This window comes from Geospiza fortis, unplaced genomic scaffold, assembly GCF_000277835.1.
Source record: "Geospiza fortis unplaced genomic scaffold, GeoFor_1.0 scaffold237, whole genome shotgun sequence".
NCBI classification, from domain to species: Eukaryota; Metazoa; Chordata; class Aves; order Passeriformes; family Thraupidae; genus Geospiza; species Geospiza fortis.
In genome coordinates, this window is record NW_005054319.1 from 8,370,378 (window position 1) to 8,384,233 (window position 13,856).

Genomic DNA, 13,856 nt, shown 5'->3' on the forward strand with positions numbered 1-13,856 from the left:
CAAGAGAGGGGAGCTGCCAGACCCTGCCCAGCCCTCAAGGACCTCTGTGGAGGCTCCAGGGAGTATCCTGGAGCAGCTATCGTGGCAGAGCAGCTGAAGGCCACCAGAGAGATGGAGAGGACACAAGCAAGGCAGGAACGCTGCAGGCTCTGAGAGGCCAGAGCTGTTATTTTGTGCTGTAACACCATCAATTTGCAGATGGTGTTACAGGATCCTTCTGTCCCTGCACACACCACTGGAGGCTAGGCCATCTACGCCTCCTCATTTCCACTTTCCCTGCCCAGAACCCTCATGTCTGTCAGTCTATTCCAGTAAGAAAGATTTAATGGCCCAAAACCACAAGAGAGGCGGCAGTTGAGCCATTCAGATGGCAGTCAGCTATTTGTATCATAAAGGACAAGGAAGCACTAGAACAGATCACAGGATCTCTGTGATGAGAGCCTTTGATAACACTTAGCAAGATTCTCAGATGAATATGATTCTGCTTTGAGAGGAATACAGAACAGATAATTTCAGATAATTTCAGATAATTTCTTGGTGCCCCTTCTGATCATCCTACAATGTAAACCTGCTACTGATATCCCATAGAACAAGAACAGAGCAGTAAACTTTACTTTTTTCATGCTATCTTCTGTCCAACTCCCTGTCAACTTTCTTGCCTAATTTATTATATGTATTTTTACTTAACTTCGAGGCAGAAATTATGTTACTTTTAATTATTATTAACATCTTACTTATCTTACTCACTATCTGATGAGTATCCCCTTTGAATATTTGCTCAGAAAGCTTAGAGAATACACTCAGCTTGCTCACAAGCTAGGGATGTTCCTTTGTATCTCTTCTTGCTCATACCAGTGGGGCTGGCCTGGGCAATATGTAAATAAACACACATACACATATATATATATATATGCAATAAACATACACATATATGTAGATATTTTGTTACTGCCTTTAGGTGCTGGGATTAAAGAAATTCCATGTGCCATCTGCTGGGGGAAACTTTCTCTGAAGCGATGTGCTGTACTGACACAGCTGACTGCACTGCTGGCAGCATGAGGAGGCAGTTATTTCTCAAGAGGAAGCTTTATTCTGTTAATGCATCAGCTTCCAGCACAGATGCAAAGGACACACAGGAGGTCAGGGTCAAGATGAGTCTGTAAAAGAACACAAACCTCTCGACCTATGTCACAGCCTGGCAGCAAGAAGGAGCTCATTTTCAAATCCTACCTCACTTGAACCTCCAAAGTGTTCAGCTTACAAATGCCATGATCACACTCAGGAGGTGAACTGCATTTTAAAGACAAGTTATTTAGCTATTCACTAAATGAATAATTCTCAATTTACTTGCAGATTGAAAAATCTCTGCAAGTTTATGAGACAGGCAGCTTTCCTTGCCATGCCATAACAAGCAGACAGGAATGCAGCACCCACTTTTCAGAAGCAGTCTTCAGTTTCCTGTACCCAACACTCAGCACCAGTAACTGTCTTTAAAACCACCAGCGGCACTTGGCTGTCACACTCGTGGCAGTCCGAGTGGGTAATGTGGTTTCAGGCACAGGACTGAGGAAAATCAGCTTTGCTAACCCACCCTGTACTGCCACACTGGGAGCACAGTTACACATAACTCCAAAGTGGACCCAGATATCCATTGCCATCAAAATATCTGCTCTTTCTTTATACCCCCAGCAACAGATCCCCACTGATGGCCCTGACTGGATCACAGGAGTCAGCTGGATTAGGTCTCATTGATCCAATGGAAAACTACACTTACACTTAGGTTTCGTGGGAATCAAAAACATCAGAATCCAGATTGCAAAATTGCTATAACAAACATTATGAAAGGGGAAAATATACAACTAGAACATAAAATCAGCTCAGTAAGTAGAAATCTCAGACAAAATTATTTCTCCAAGTTTTAAGGTGTTGTCTACCAGAATGAAAAAACAAAGCAAACAAAACAAAACCCAGAAATGCAACTGCCAGGGACATAGCCCTTAATTATCTGGTAAAAAGGGAAAAGGACTGGAACTAGTGGTGGATGTAGAAGTCCACAAACAGTTAATGAACAGACAATCTATGATAGTTACCTGCTATAAAACTTTGAGATCCAATTTAAGTCGTCATCTTCTAAGGAATGAGAAGTCACTACCACACACACACACACAAAGTACATCCACTTTTTCCTAGAATATTTCCTGAAAACCCCAAACTGCTGGAGGCAAAGCTGCTGCCAAAAAGTAGGCAATTAAACACCACCTTCATTTCAGGATTATTTCCACTGTAGCTTCATCTGCAAGCCTAGGTGAGAAGTGCAGAACCACGCATGCCACCTAAACTGTTACTCCAAAATACAACATTGTCAAACTAGAAAGGAACAGGGTGTTGAACAAACTGTAAAATGTTTTGACTCAAAGTGTTGTACAGCAGATGGAGCTACAAGGATGGCCTACAAATAGCCACCTACACTTGAGAACAGCCAACAATGATAAATATACAGAATCTATCCCATCAAGGGAGCATCTGCAACTTTTTCTACTACAAAATGACACACGACAAGACATTCACAACAAAGCAACTCTCCAAGTTTCACATCAACAAAGATTTAAAAGAAATAAATGCAATTAGTTTGCAAAGCTTATCTGGGTGTCCCATAAATTCTTCTCCTGACCAATATCTATAATTGTGTCACCTTTGCTTCTCTTAAGAAAGATAAAAGCAGGAGAGGGGTGGGGACTGAGAAAAGGCATTTGTTGTTTCACCAAATGGCAGTGACAAAAGTAAAAATAATTTGTTTCAAACCAGATTCCTCCTGGAAGATCATATGTCTATCCATTACCATACTTCCCAAGAAGATTTTTCTCAAGAAGACACTACTCCCTTTGAGGGCTCCACAGGCTCCCCTTCACTTCCTCTATGTTCCTCTCTCCAGAAAATGATCCATCTGGATGACTGCTGGATTTTCTAACCAGATCCAGAAATGCTCCCAACTGCCTGATGACTTTTTCTAGCAAAAGTCAGTTTTCCAAATGAAAACTTAATCTGCCCAGCTGAGTAGAAATACTCATAGGTTTTAAATGAAGTGCTTACTTTCTCTTCCTTCACAAAAATGAAGGACTTGCAGGTGAATTTCTGTTGGTAATTCCAAAGACTTTGAGAAATCCTGTGTGAGAAAAACCACAGGATTCCCTAACTGCTCACACTATTTCACATCAGCCTTTTACATTCTTGTACAGCCTTCCAAAAATCACTACTGAAATAAGCAGCTACATTCAAAAATAGCTGAATCTACCAAAGTTAGTAACATTACATAACAAACCAACAAACATTAGTTTGGGAATCTTTGGATCAAAATAAGTTTTTCCACCTTTGACATTCAAATGAGGGTTCTGAGAGAGAATTTTTGTATTAATCTAGGCAGATACATGCTAACATAATGTAATTTTTACTTTGTACTCACAGGGAATGGCCATCATCATCTAATAACATTTCATCCCATTAAAGAACACAAAAAATAGGTCTTCATAAGCAGGTTATGAAATAACTGACCTATACCAAATGTAAAACAGGCTTTCAAGAAGTGCATCAGATGCTTCTAAGGAACATCTTGCACACTCCCACAGGTCCCAGGCTGGAACAGCTCCATCACTGACACTTTCCTGATGCTGAGGAATGCAGTGGGCACAAGGATTCCCATGGCAGTGTACATATGGTAAAGTGATATAAAAACAACAGTGCACATAACATTTATAAAAGTGCAAGCAGATTTTTGGATTCATTAATAGCACAGGAGAGATTTAATAAATATGTTTTATTTTAATCCAGAAGAAAGATATTGGAGGCCCAGTTTTGTTTGGGCAAGACATTCATGGCAACTTCCCTACCCCCAGCCTCACATGCTGAGAATAGAATTCCAAATATTTCAAGAGCTGTAACATCTCCCTTTATGTGGTACCTTCTCATCCTCAACCTGCCCAGGACAGAATAGATTGAAATTCCTGCAGAACAATATAGGGTTGACTTCCTCTACTCCAAAACCTCTGTGGAGTATTTTTAGAGACCCAAACAAAATGCATCTTATGTCCTTTCAAGTCAGACAGTGGCCCTAAACTAGAGTGATTTATATAGGACAAACTGAGAATTAAGGGCCAATTTCATAAACAAATTTCTTAAAGTTCATTCATGACAAAAGAGTCTTGTTGAGAACATTGTTTCACAAGTGTCCATAAATACAAATAATGTGTATTTGTATTTGGAACTGGGATAAGACTAAGAACAGTGTCCATGTTGTGTAAACTGAAAAGGGAAATGCACAACATCTGCAAATCAGCCACACGGAAAAGGTTAAATACTTCTTTGCCAAACTCTGAAAGTGAAGTCATCAACCCAAAGAGCAAGTCACCATGTCACTGCCACTGCCTGGCATCCAGCAGGTACTTGGAAACACCAGAGAGATCACGTCCAACTGCACAAGTCCAAGAAACGAAGTGCCAAAACCAAAAAAGTAAAGCAAAGCTGCATTGCAATACTTTCTGAGAACACAATTCCACCAGGAAGATACTTTTCTTGGGATGAAAATCCTTATCTTAACAGAACACCAAAACAGCCCTTCTCCTTAGGTAAAGATCTTCTCTTTCCTCATGGGCCTGTCACGTTAGGTGTTCAGCCATGATCTTCCACAATTCCTGTAGGAGCAGAAAAAACACATGCAGGTATTTTCTCACATCAGTAGGTTGCAATTATGAAAAAATTCCACATGCTCACTGTAAGACAAGTTTTAAGATATACCCTATACCTCCATCTACAGATGGATACCAAATCCATGTCTGTAATTTCCTGGAAAAATTACCAAATTATCTTTGAAACACAGCACTATAGCTAATTGCTTCATTCTTGTAGCATGATTAAAAAAAATAATGTGTGTTTAGTATAAAGTAGTTTGCTTTAAAATAGCTTGAAATTAGCCCAGTTGTCAGAGCGTGGTGCTAATAATGCCAAGGTTGTGGACTGTATCCCTGTATGAGGCCATTCATTTAAGAGTTGGATTCAATTGTCCTTGTGGATGACAGAATGTTCTGTGATTCTGTGATTCACTGATCTGCATGATCTTGATTGATAATCCTGCTAATCCTAAGTATTTTGACTGATAATCCTGCTCTTTTTCTTAGCCTGTGTTGACAAATGGTTTCAATAATGCTGGTAAAAAAACAGTTGAAGAAATAATTTACTGAGGAATCAAAGTCTCACAAATGCATGACTTATATAAACACAAACCCCTTCTCAATCCTACAGACAACAAGGATGAAAAATCCTTAATCACTTCATTTCTTTAGAATATATTAATATATGCTTTGTCTGCTCCACAGAGGATAATTAAGCAGACTGTCACATACTCTTCACCATGACATCTCTGAATTGTGGCAATAGACTTGATAAATGATAAATAAAAACATAAGCATTTTAAAAATGCAGAGATTTCAAAGGTCAGCAGCCTTCCTCAAAGCAGCGAGGGAATGAGTTCACACACTTACCTATAAACCAGGTTACTTTTGTATAATTTAAAAACTTTTAAACAAGTTTTACACACATTTTATGCCTGAAGGTATCAGCATTAAGTAAAAAAAGTCAATCTCATGAAGTAACTGTGGCTCCTGTCACCTCACCATGCATACACACAGTATGTTCACTACAACAACATAATTTCTTGGTACCAGATTTGCAATCCAGTGCAAGATTTGCATCTCTTCTAAAAAGATTCATTAGATTGGATTGTTCTAGAAGTCTGTTAGCTGTTAACCTGCATAATAATCCTAAGAGCAGATAATTTGGAAAAAAATGGAAAAAGAGAACCATAAGTGCTTGAGAGGTAATTAGATAACAAGAAATATTATATCTGACATGTTTCCCAATAACAGAAGTTTACAGCTAATTGACTTCTTCATAGATATTAGAACATTATGTCCTGAACTCTGAACTGGGAAAGGAATTACTGAAAGTGTGAAATGAAAGCTCTCCTACAAGAAAATAAATGAGAAGAGATATTGGTCCCATTTTCCAGTTCAGTCACAAAAAATGTCATTTTACAAAGTAAAGGTCTCTTTCCTTTGAGGAACTGAGTGCAATCTCAGCCACCCTACTGCTGGTGATAGGAAATCAATTCTGTCCCAGCCAAAACCAGGACATGTCAATCTAGTACAGATTATGTAAGCACAAACAAGGATCCTTTTAAATCAAAAAAACTAAGTGGAAATAAAAGATAATGTTTATTCTTCTGTTCCTCCTTCATGTTCCATAAACAGCTGATAACTAATTTGAGATGATTAGCCTGATGCATTACATTCATTTTCATGAATGCCACTTACCAACTGCTCAATCCGTTCATAAACAAGGAACTGGCAGAAATCAGGCTTAATGTGCTCCACTGTATATTTCATTTTTCCATCTTGGAGGTTCTCCAGATCATTTAGAGTATTTCTAAAGTGACTGTAGGCTTCACATGTAATATCCATATGTCTTAAAGTGAAGTTCAGCCTGGCAAAAGAGTATTTCATTTAGAACATCTCTCCTATATTGGCATCTTAAATAGGTGCGTAACTTCCCTCAGCTAATGAAAAAAAATGAATCTTCTCAGCATAATTAACTCCCTTCAGCAGCCAAAAAAATGTACACTCCCCATTCCTGAAAAGCAGAAGAGATGTTATGTCAGTATCAGCACACAATAACTCTTGGATGAACTTTTCCCTTGATTTTAGGGCACTTTGCCACAACAGAATCATTGGCTTGGCTTCCTGGACAAACACCTGGCAGCAAACCACAGGAGGAGTTATTACTTGCATATCTCTAGAGATCTAAGCAAAGCCTATTTGTGTATCAGCTTATGAATGGACTCCAACACACAATTACTTTAAAATGTTCATTGATTCCTTGAAAGCAAACAAGAGAAACTGTTCTAGAGTTGCTCAAACTAAGAAATAAATACCCTAATTCTAAACCATTTGATTCCATTCTGTGACCTCAAAAATACACAGCAAATGTTATCAGGCATTATATCAATCTAGCCACCTATTTATCCTTATTTGCACAGACAGCATCTCAGGTGAGGCAAAGGTAGGACAACAAAAGGCAAACTCCTGTTAAACTCACATTCTGAGCTGATAAAAATTAAGCATGTAGGAAAAAAAGAGCTTATCCTGAGCATATACTGCAGCCTGTGATCATCTGATACAATGAAAATCAGAAGCCAACCTTTAATTAAAACATACAAAGTTTTAGTGCTTTTTATATTAAGTTCTTGGTAATACTCACCTCTTTTCCAGTGCTAAGTAAACTGTGCAAGAATTTCTCAAGTTGTGTGTGATTCTATACAGAGTTCTGAACAAGGCATCAGTCAGGTCATCATCATAGAACACTGTAAAAAAACAAGATTAAGAGCATATGTATAATTAAGGATATAATTAATTAAGTGTCCATTATGAAACAGCAGGCCTTAGTTTGATTACTCAAATCAAAGAAGTCACTCTTTTATCTAAGTGCAAAGTACATTTCTAATGGCAACAACTGACCCTGTAAGAGTATTCACTGCTGCTATTTATGGCTTTCTTTAAGCTTTCCCTCATGAGAATGGGAATCATTTATCAGACAATTTACAAGATTTGACAAGAATTCTCTCAGCCTGGAAATAATCTTACTACAAAGCTAAAAAACCCAGGATATTAGAGAGTAGAGAGCCTCTTTCCTTACAAAAACCCACACCAGGCTATAATTAATTTACCATTATAACCAGATCTCCTTTGAAAGCAGAACACACCAAAGAAAAGGAAGAGCTACAGCTTGCAACATCTGTTCTCATAATTGCCAATTCAGAATGTAAATATAAGTGTTTAGAAAAGAAAAATACAGGCAGGAACACTTAAGGCAGAACTTTGGCAAATTAGGTAAGGATCTGATCTATTCGATTTTAAAAGCAAACTAGGTACATTTAAATTATTACTTATAATGCTTGAATGTTTGATTTAAAAGCTTCCTGTTTATATTTTCCTACCATCAGCTGCCATTATCACAGAACAGTGATCAAGCAAATCAGCAATCTCTTCTTCAGACCAGCTATAAGGAGTTTCAGGATCTGGAAGAAAGAATATGGCTTTGGTGCTTAAATGTCTCAAATGACTGGAGAAAAGGAACTTCTTGGCTCCTGTGGGCAGCTGCTGCTTCATAAACAGAGCACACCTCTCAAGGGAAATCAAAACCTTCCCTGTTCATTTTCTGAAGTTCCCCCAGTCCTCTGCTTCCTCTGTGTTATGTCCAACCCTCCCAAGGCTGACTGGCAAGCAAAAGTTTTCTTTCACTTCAGAATTCACAATCCTGTAGCAAGATCACAGCTTTAAACACATTAGAGAAAGCACACCTTTAAACAAAACCCCAGATATACCCTTTTATAAGTTTTGATTAATCTTCCTATTTTATCATGCTTTAAAAAATTATTATTCATTAAAAGAATCTTTACTTGAAAGTCTAATAAATTTAAAACCTTTTCAACTGCCAGTATCAAATATTGTCATTAATCAGAACTTTCTTTGAGGCCCAAGAGAGGCTTTTGAATATGAAACACCAAACACCAAGCCCAATCTAAAAGGAGCCATTAGAAGTACCTACCAGTGCAGAATTCATCTTTCAGCCAATCCAGTTCTTTCACTTTAACTTCCCCTCCTGGGGGTGAAGAAAGATCACATCAGTCACAAATGGCCTTTCACACAGCACCTGGGCTAAAGTAGAGAGCCAAAGTCTGACCATACAGCACCTACCTCCTGGCTCCATCAGGTGCTTGTTTAATGCAACATTTTGCTCACACATGGCCAGGAGATCTTCACCAACATCTGGAAAAGAAGTGATAATTATATTAAAAACAAGAATATTTTGCATGGGCCATGTATGCCTCTCAGACTAATACTCAAAGTTTCTCTCAAGCCCATGAGATTAAGGAAAATTCAGAGCAACTCTGTCCACTGATGACTGCTCCCCTAGTATCCTTCTTCATTTTGTCCTTCAGTTCTAAGCTGAAAGCCTTGAAGAAAGAAGTTATATTCCTACCCTACCTATTTTAATCTGGACACACTATCATGAGTTCACTGCAACATATCTTGCTTTTAAACTCTTGAACTTTCTCAGCTCCTTGAGAAAGTTCCTGTTATTTTTCAGTATATAACACAAATTGATATACACTAATAAAAATGATTAACTATAACTGAACAGATGAGTCTGAAAATACCAGGATGAAAGCACTGCTTTGGCAAGTTTCATGAAAATGTTTAACTGAAACAACTGCCTTACCTGTGCAATAAACTCTCTTGGCAACTGTTCCCATGATAATGCTGGTAATTCCAGTGCCACCTCCAAGCTCCAGCACAGAGCAACCCCTGAACGTGTCCCTTTGAAAGAGAATGTAATCAGCCAGAAGGAAGGCAGCACGCCAGACCTGGGGACAAGGGAAGCATTTAAAACTGAACCAGCTCTGAAGCACATTCCATGAAAATCAAGATACTACAAGGCAGAACACGTACTTGTTTACCAACGTCCTCCAAGGGGGTTGCCATAGTGTGTTCTGTGCAAATGAGAGAGAACAGAAAAGAATTACCTCAAAATTGTTTTGTTCAAATCAAGTTCCACAGTGGTAAGTTTGAAACTAAAGTTATGCTTCCCTTTCAAATGTAGAACTAAACCCTCCTTATTCTATACAATAATGCTGGATAATGCCAAACACCCACTCTAACTAAGAAGCACTGAGTTCTCCGTGGTATACAACTGCCCAAACCCCTTCCAGAGAAAAAATGCAAATTCTTATTTGCAATATCACAGTATTGTGTTCATTAATTTCTTTCACTTAACAAACTGCTGTTCCATCTCCAAAGAAAACCTATTTTTCTTTTGTTTTACTGAAACATATCTGCCACATTTCTCCCTGACTGAAAACTTATTATTTACCTATTTTAACAACATCACTGCAAGTGCACTCCTGCTCTTCATCTTCAAAAGCATCTTCCTTCCCTTTCATCAGAATTACAGGGCACACTATATCCCTCAAAAGTTCCTCTGCTTGCAAATTGGAGGCACTTCTAGGCCTTCTGACCACTTCCAAGTCTCCATCATCATCTAGCAGAGCTTCTACTCCTTCGCTATTTAATTCTCGTTCTTCTTTCACGTTACTTCTGTCCTTGTCACACAGCTCATCTCCACTTCTGCACTGCTGTTCTCTTCCTGTGGTAATTTCTCTCACGTGTTTCCCAGATGCCAAGTCTTCTGTGCTCCAAAGCAGTTTGAAATATGACAGGAACACTGTAAGAACACAGTGTGGGGGGAAAGGTTAAACACCAGATGAGCCAGAACCTTCCACATGCATGAGATTCTGGCATGCATTACATGTATTAAAAATCTATAGGGTAAATCATGATACAGGTAACTTGAAATACAGTTTTATTTGCTATGAAGAAATACTTCTGTTATTCTGTCAGCACAAATTAACAAAGCACTTTCACAGTCCATTGGCTGACTCAGCATTTGCACAGCCATAATGGGCATGTTCATCTGATTTAGTAATATTTAACTATTGGCAGAAACTCACTAATATTTATTTTAACTATTAGTCTGATTTAGTAATATTTAGTAATTTAGTAATATTTATTTTAACTATTGGCAGAGGAGATGCGTTCTCAGAGGAGATTCTCCAAAAGTTCTGCTCACAGAAGTTCAGACTAAGTTGAAAGCAGAATTAATACAAGTTAGAATTAATGTATTTTGGTTAAGATTCCTATCTTGTAAGAAAGAAGCACGTTCTAGTAAAATGCAAGTTGAATTTTTGTTTGTTGCTTTGAAAGTCTTTAGGAATTCAAGCAACTCCAAGCCTTGAAATTGGTTCAGTATATAAGAACAGAAATAACTGCACAGGAGGCAAAGCTGACACTTCTGTAATTTTTTTTAAAGTGTTCATACTGATTATTCAAAGAGATTAAATGACTGAAGCTATTCTTAATGACCAATTAATTAAAAATCTTTTACAACAATCACTCAGTGACATAGCTTCTATTAAAATTTTAAGTTATTAAAACATGGAACTTGCAATTTTAATTAAAGGAATTTGTACTGCCTGAATACCACACATAAGGAAGAACAGACATTCCATAGTCCTTCCATCTAGGTTCATTCCCAACAAAAGGGAAGAGATAAAGCGCTTACCACCACTCCTTTCAACAATTTCACAATTTATGGAGTTCTATTCCAGTTTCTTTAGTATGCAAGATGTTCCAAGATGGTCTACTGAAATCTGGCAGAGGCTCCTCTCTAGTGAGACTATTTTTAGCTAGATCGAGTAAAATCTTCAATGCCTGTCCTAGCATGAGAAATTTTTAAAGTGTCCACTGTTTGCATGATGACCAAATGAAACTAATTGGAATAGAGGATGCATCAGCGAATGAAATGCTCTGTTCTCCAAGTCCATTCTGATCCTTTGCATTTCCACAGCATTCAAATGGTGGAAAGTCAAACTGACTCAAAGGGGAAGAGACTAAATCCCTAAAAACTTCCCCAAAACACAGCACAGTGATCCTGGTAGATTGTTATGGCACAAAAGGCTGTCATACTACAATGCAATTCTTGTCTCAAAAACCAGAGGAATGTCCCAGACAGAGTTCCCTGAAGTAGGCAGAACACACTGTCACTTCCTTCTGCTGAAAGGCTCTTTGCACCAAGCACAATCACAGCTAACACACATCAAACAGCATGAAGACCCACCACATCATTAATTACCTGGATTTTGACCTGAAAAGGGTCAAAATTATTATTCATTTCCTTGTCAGGCCTACTTTGATAATTTTTCACATTGTCACACACCAGAGCAGCTGCAGAAGTTACTCTTTTGATGTCACAACTGGGTTTGAAAAAACAATTAACACTTCTGTCACAGCAGGACTTATGTACTGAACATTTTGCCAGCAGCTTCAGGGTCAGATCCCTTGACAACTTTATAGCAACCTACAAGCTGGCAATCAGCCAGGGGCATTTGCCAACTCATTTCCTCTATAGCCTTGACTCTTCAAATTCTATGTCAGTTTAAGCCATTGCAATGTTAAGTTTTCTTGTTGACATTTTTTTTGAAGCAAACACCCCCCTCCCCCCAAAAAATCAACCCCACCAACAAAAAAAAAAAAAAAAAAAAAACCAAAGAAAACAAAAAAACCCCACCACATAGCCCAAACAAAGCTGTTATGCTCCCCTGGAATAGATGGTAAATCATCACATAAACATTTAATTAAACTTGACAAAATAATTATTGATCGTTTATATTTTAAAATTAAGTTACACTATTTAAAATCCCTGGGTTCTCATCTTTTGTTTGCATATAACAAACATCACAACCTTATTTTAAATCATGACTCCCAAAGTGCTATACTGACAATATTGCTCAATGAACCATTAAATTAAACCTACAAGTGAGTACATTTGGTTACTTTTTCTCAAAAAGTAATTTTAAGTTTAATTTTTAAGACAAGCTGTCTACAAGTTTTCATTTCTGGAGTTAATTTCATGAGGATAACACAGCTGGCCTTCTTTCTAAAGACTGAGTAGGAGGTGATTCTGCTTATAGCTGGAAGAAAATATGTAACTATTAATATCAACCACTTAGAGGAGGATTGAGCCTTCCAAAGATCTGAGTGCAGCTAAAATACAGCATCCATTACCTGGCTGTCCAACTGCATTCAGTCGTACCATGAGGTGCCTTTTGCTTGGGCAGTGCAAGTGGACATCAGATAGCACAGTGTCACTTCTGAACGTGGGGTTATCCATCTCCTTCTCTGCTAAATCTGCCATGGGGTGCTGGTGAGAGGAACATCTGCAGTGCTCAAACAGCCCTTATGCAGTGCTGCCACAAAGGGATTCCACTCTCTTCCATTTACAGGTGTCCAGCAACAGTTTTGCTCACCAAGGAAAACTCAGGACATCGTTTCTGAGAAGGTGGGATTGTACAAGCTCCACCACACTCCGAGACAAGTTCCTCATCAGGATACTCAACCTAAAACCAAACACACACAGCTTTCAGTGGCAGCCTGACACTGCCTGAACATTGCTCCAGCAGTATTTCAAATGATAAAGATCGGATGACACTGTTCAATAAAGTAGCAATGCTCCAAGGCTCTCTTTTACAGAATCCTCTAAAATATAACTGTTAGTAGGTCAGTGGCAGCCACTGTGTGTTTTAGGAAGAGCTGCTAATTTGCTTGTGTTACAAACAACCTCCCAAAAAAAACCAAACGTTACCATGACTGCACAGAATTACAATGCCTAATCAAGGTTTTCAAAGGGAATAAGACCCCTTCCTGCGCTGGCATTACCATCTTGAATGATTATACTAAATTTGCTATTACCCAGTTGTGCTTGAACAAGATCACTGAATGGTTCAGGTTGGAAGGGACCACAATGGCTCATCTGGTCCCACCTCCCTGCTCAGGCAGGGCCATTCTGGAGCACAGGATCGTCTCCAGATGGTTCTGGAGTATCTCCAGTGAGGGACACTCCACACTCTCTGTGGGCAATCTGTCCCAGTGCTCGGTCCCTGCACAGGGAAGTTCTTTCTCACGTTCAGGGGGAGCTGCCTGTCCTGCCCTTTGCTCCTGCCCCATTGCCGGGCCCCAGGGAGCAGAGCCCGGTCCCTGCTCTGAGCCCTCCCTTTGATATTTATACACATTAAGAAGGCCCCCTTCAGTCATCTCTCCTCAACTTCAGCTTTTCCTCCTAAGAGGGATGCTCCAGACCCGTGATAACTTAGTACCTCCCTGCCGGACCACCATACCTATCCACATATACAACAC

The 13,856-nt window shown here is 38.9% G+C and overlaps 1 protein-coding gene across 1 annotated transcript; it reads right to left on the minus strand.

Moving 5' to 3' along the window:
• Positions 1-3,796: 3,796 nt before the first annotated feature.
• Positions 3,797-13,054, minus strand: METTL22 (methyltransferase like 22). Its single transcript, XM_005420437.2, has 10 exons — positions 12,729-13,054; positions 9,979-10,329; positions 9,558-9,598; positions 9,328-9,472; positions 8,802-8,873; positions 8,653-8,706; positions 8,042-8,122; positions 7,306-7,408; positions 6,363-6,531; positions 3,797-4,685 (listed from the first exon to the last, which is right to left on the minus strand). The coding sequence occupies exons 1-10, from the start codon at positions 12,856-12,858 to the stop codon at positions 4,650-4,652; spliced, it is 1,182 nt and encodes a 393-aa protein (XP_005420494.1). The 5' UTR covers positions 12,859-13,054; the 3' UTR covers positions 3,797-4,649.
• Between the last annotated feature and the right edge of the window lie 802 nt (positions 13,055-13,856).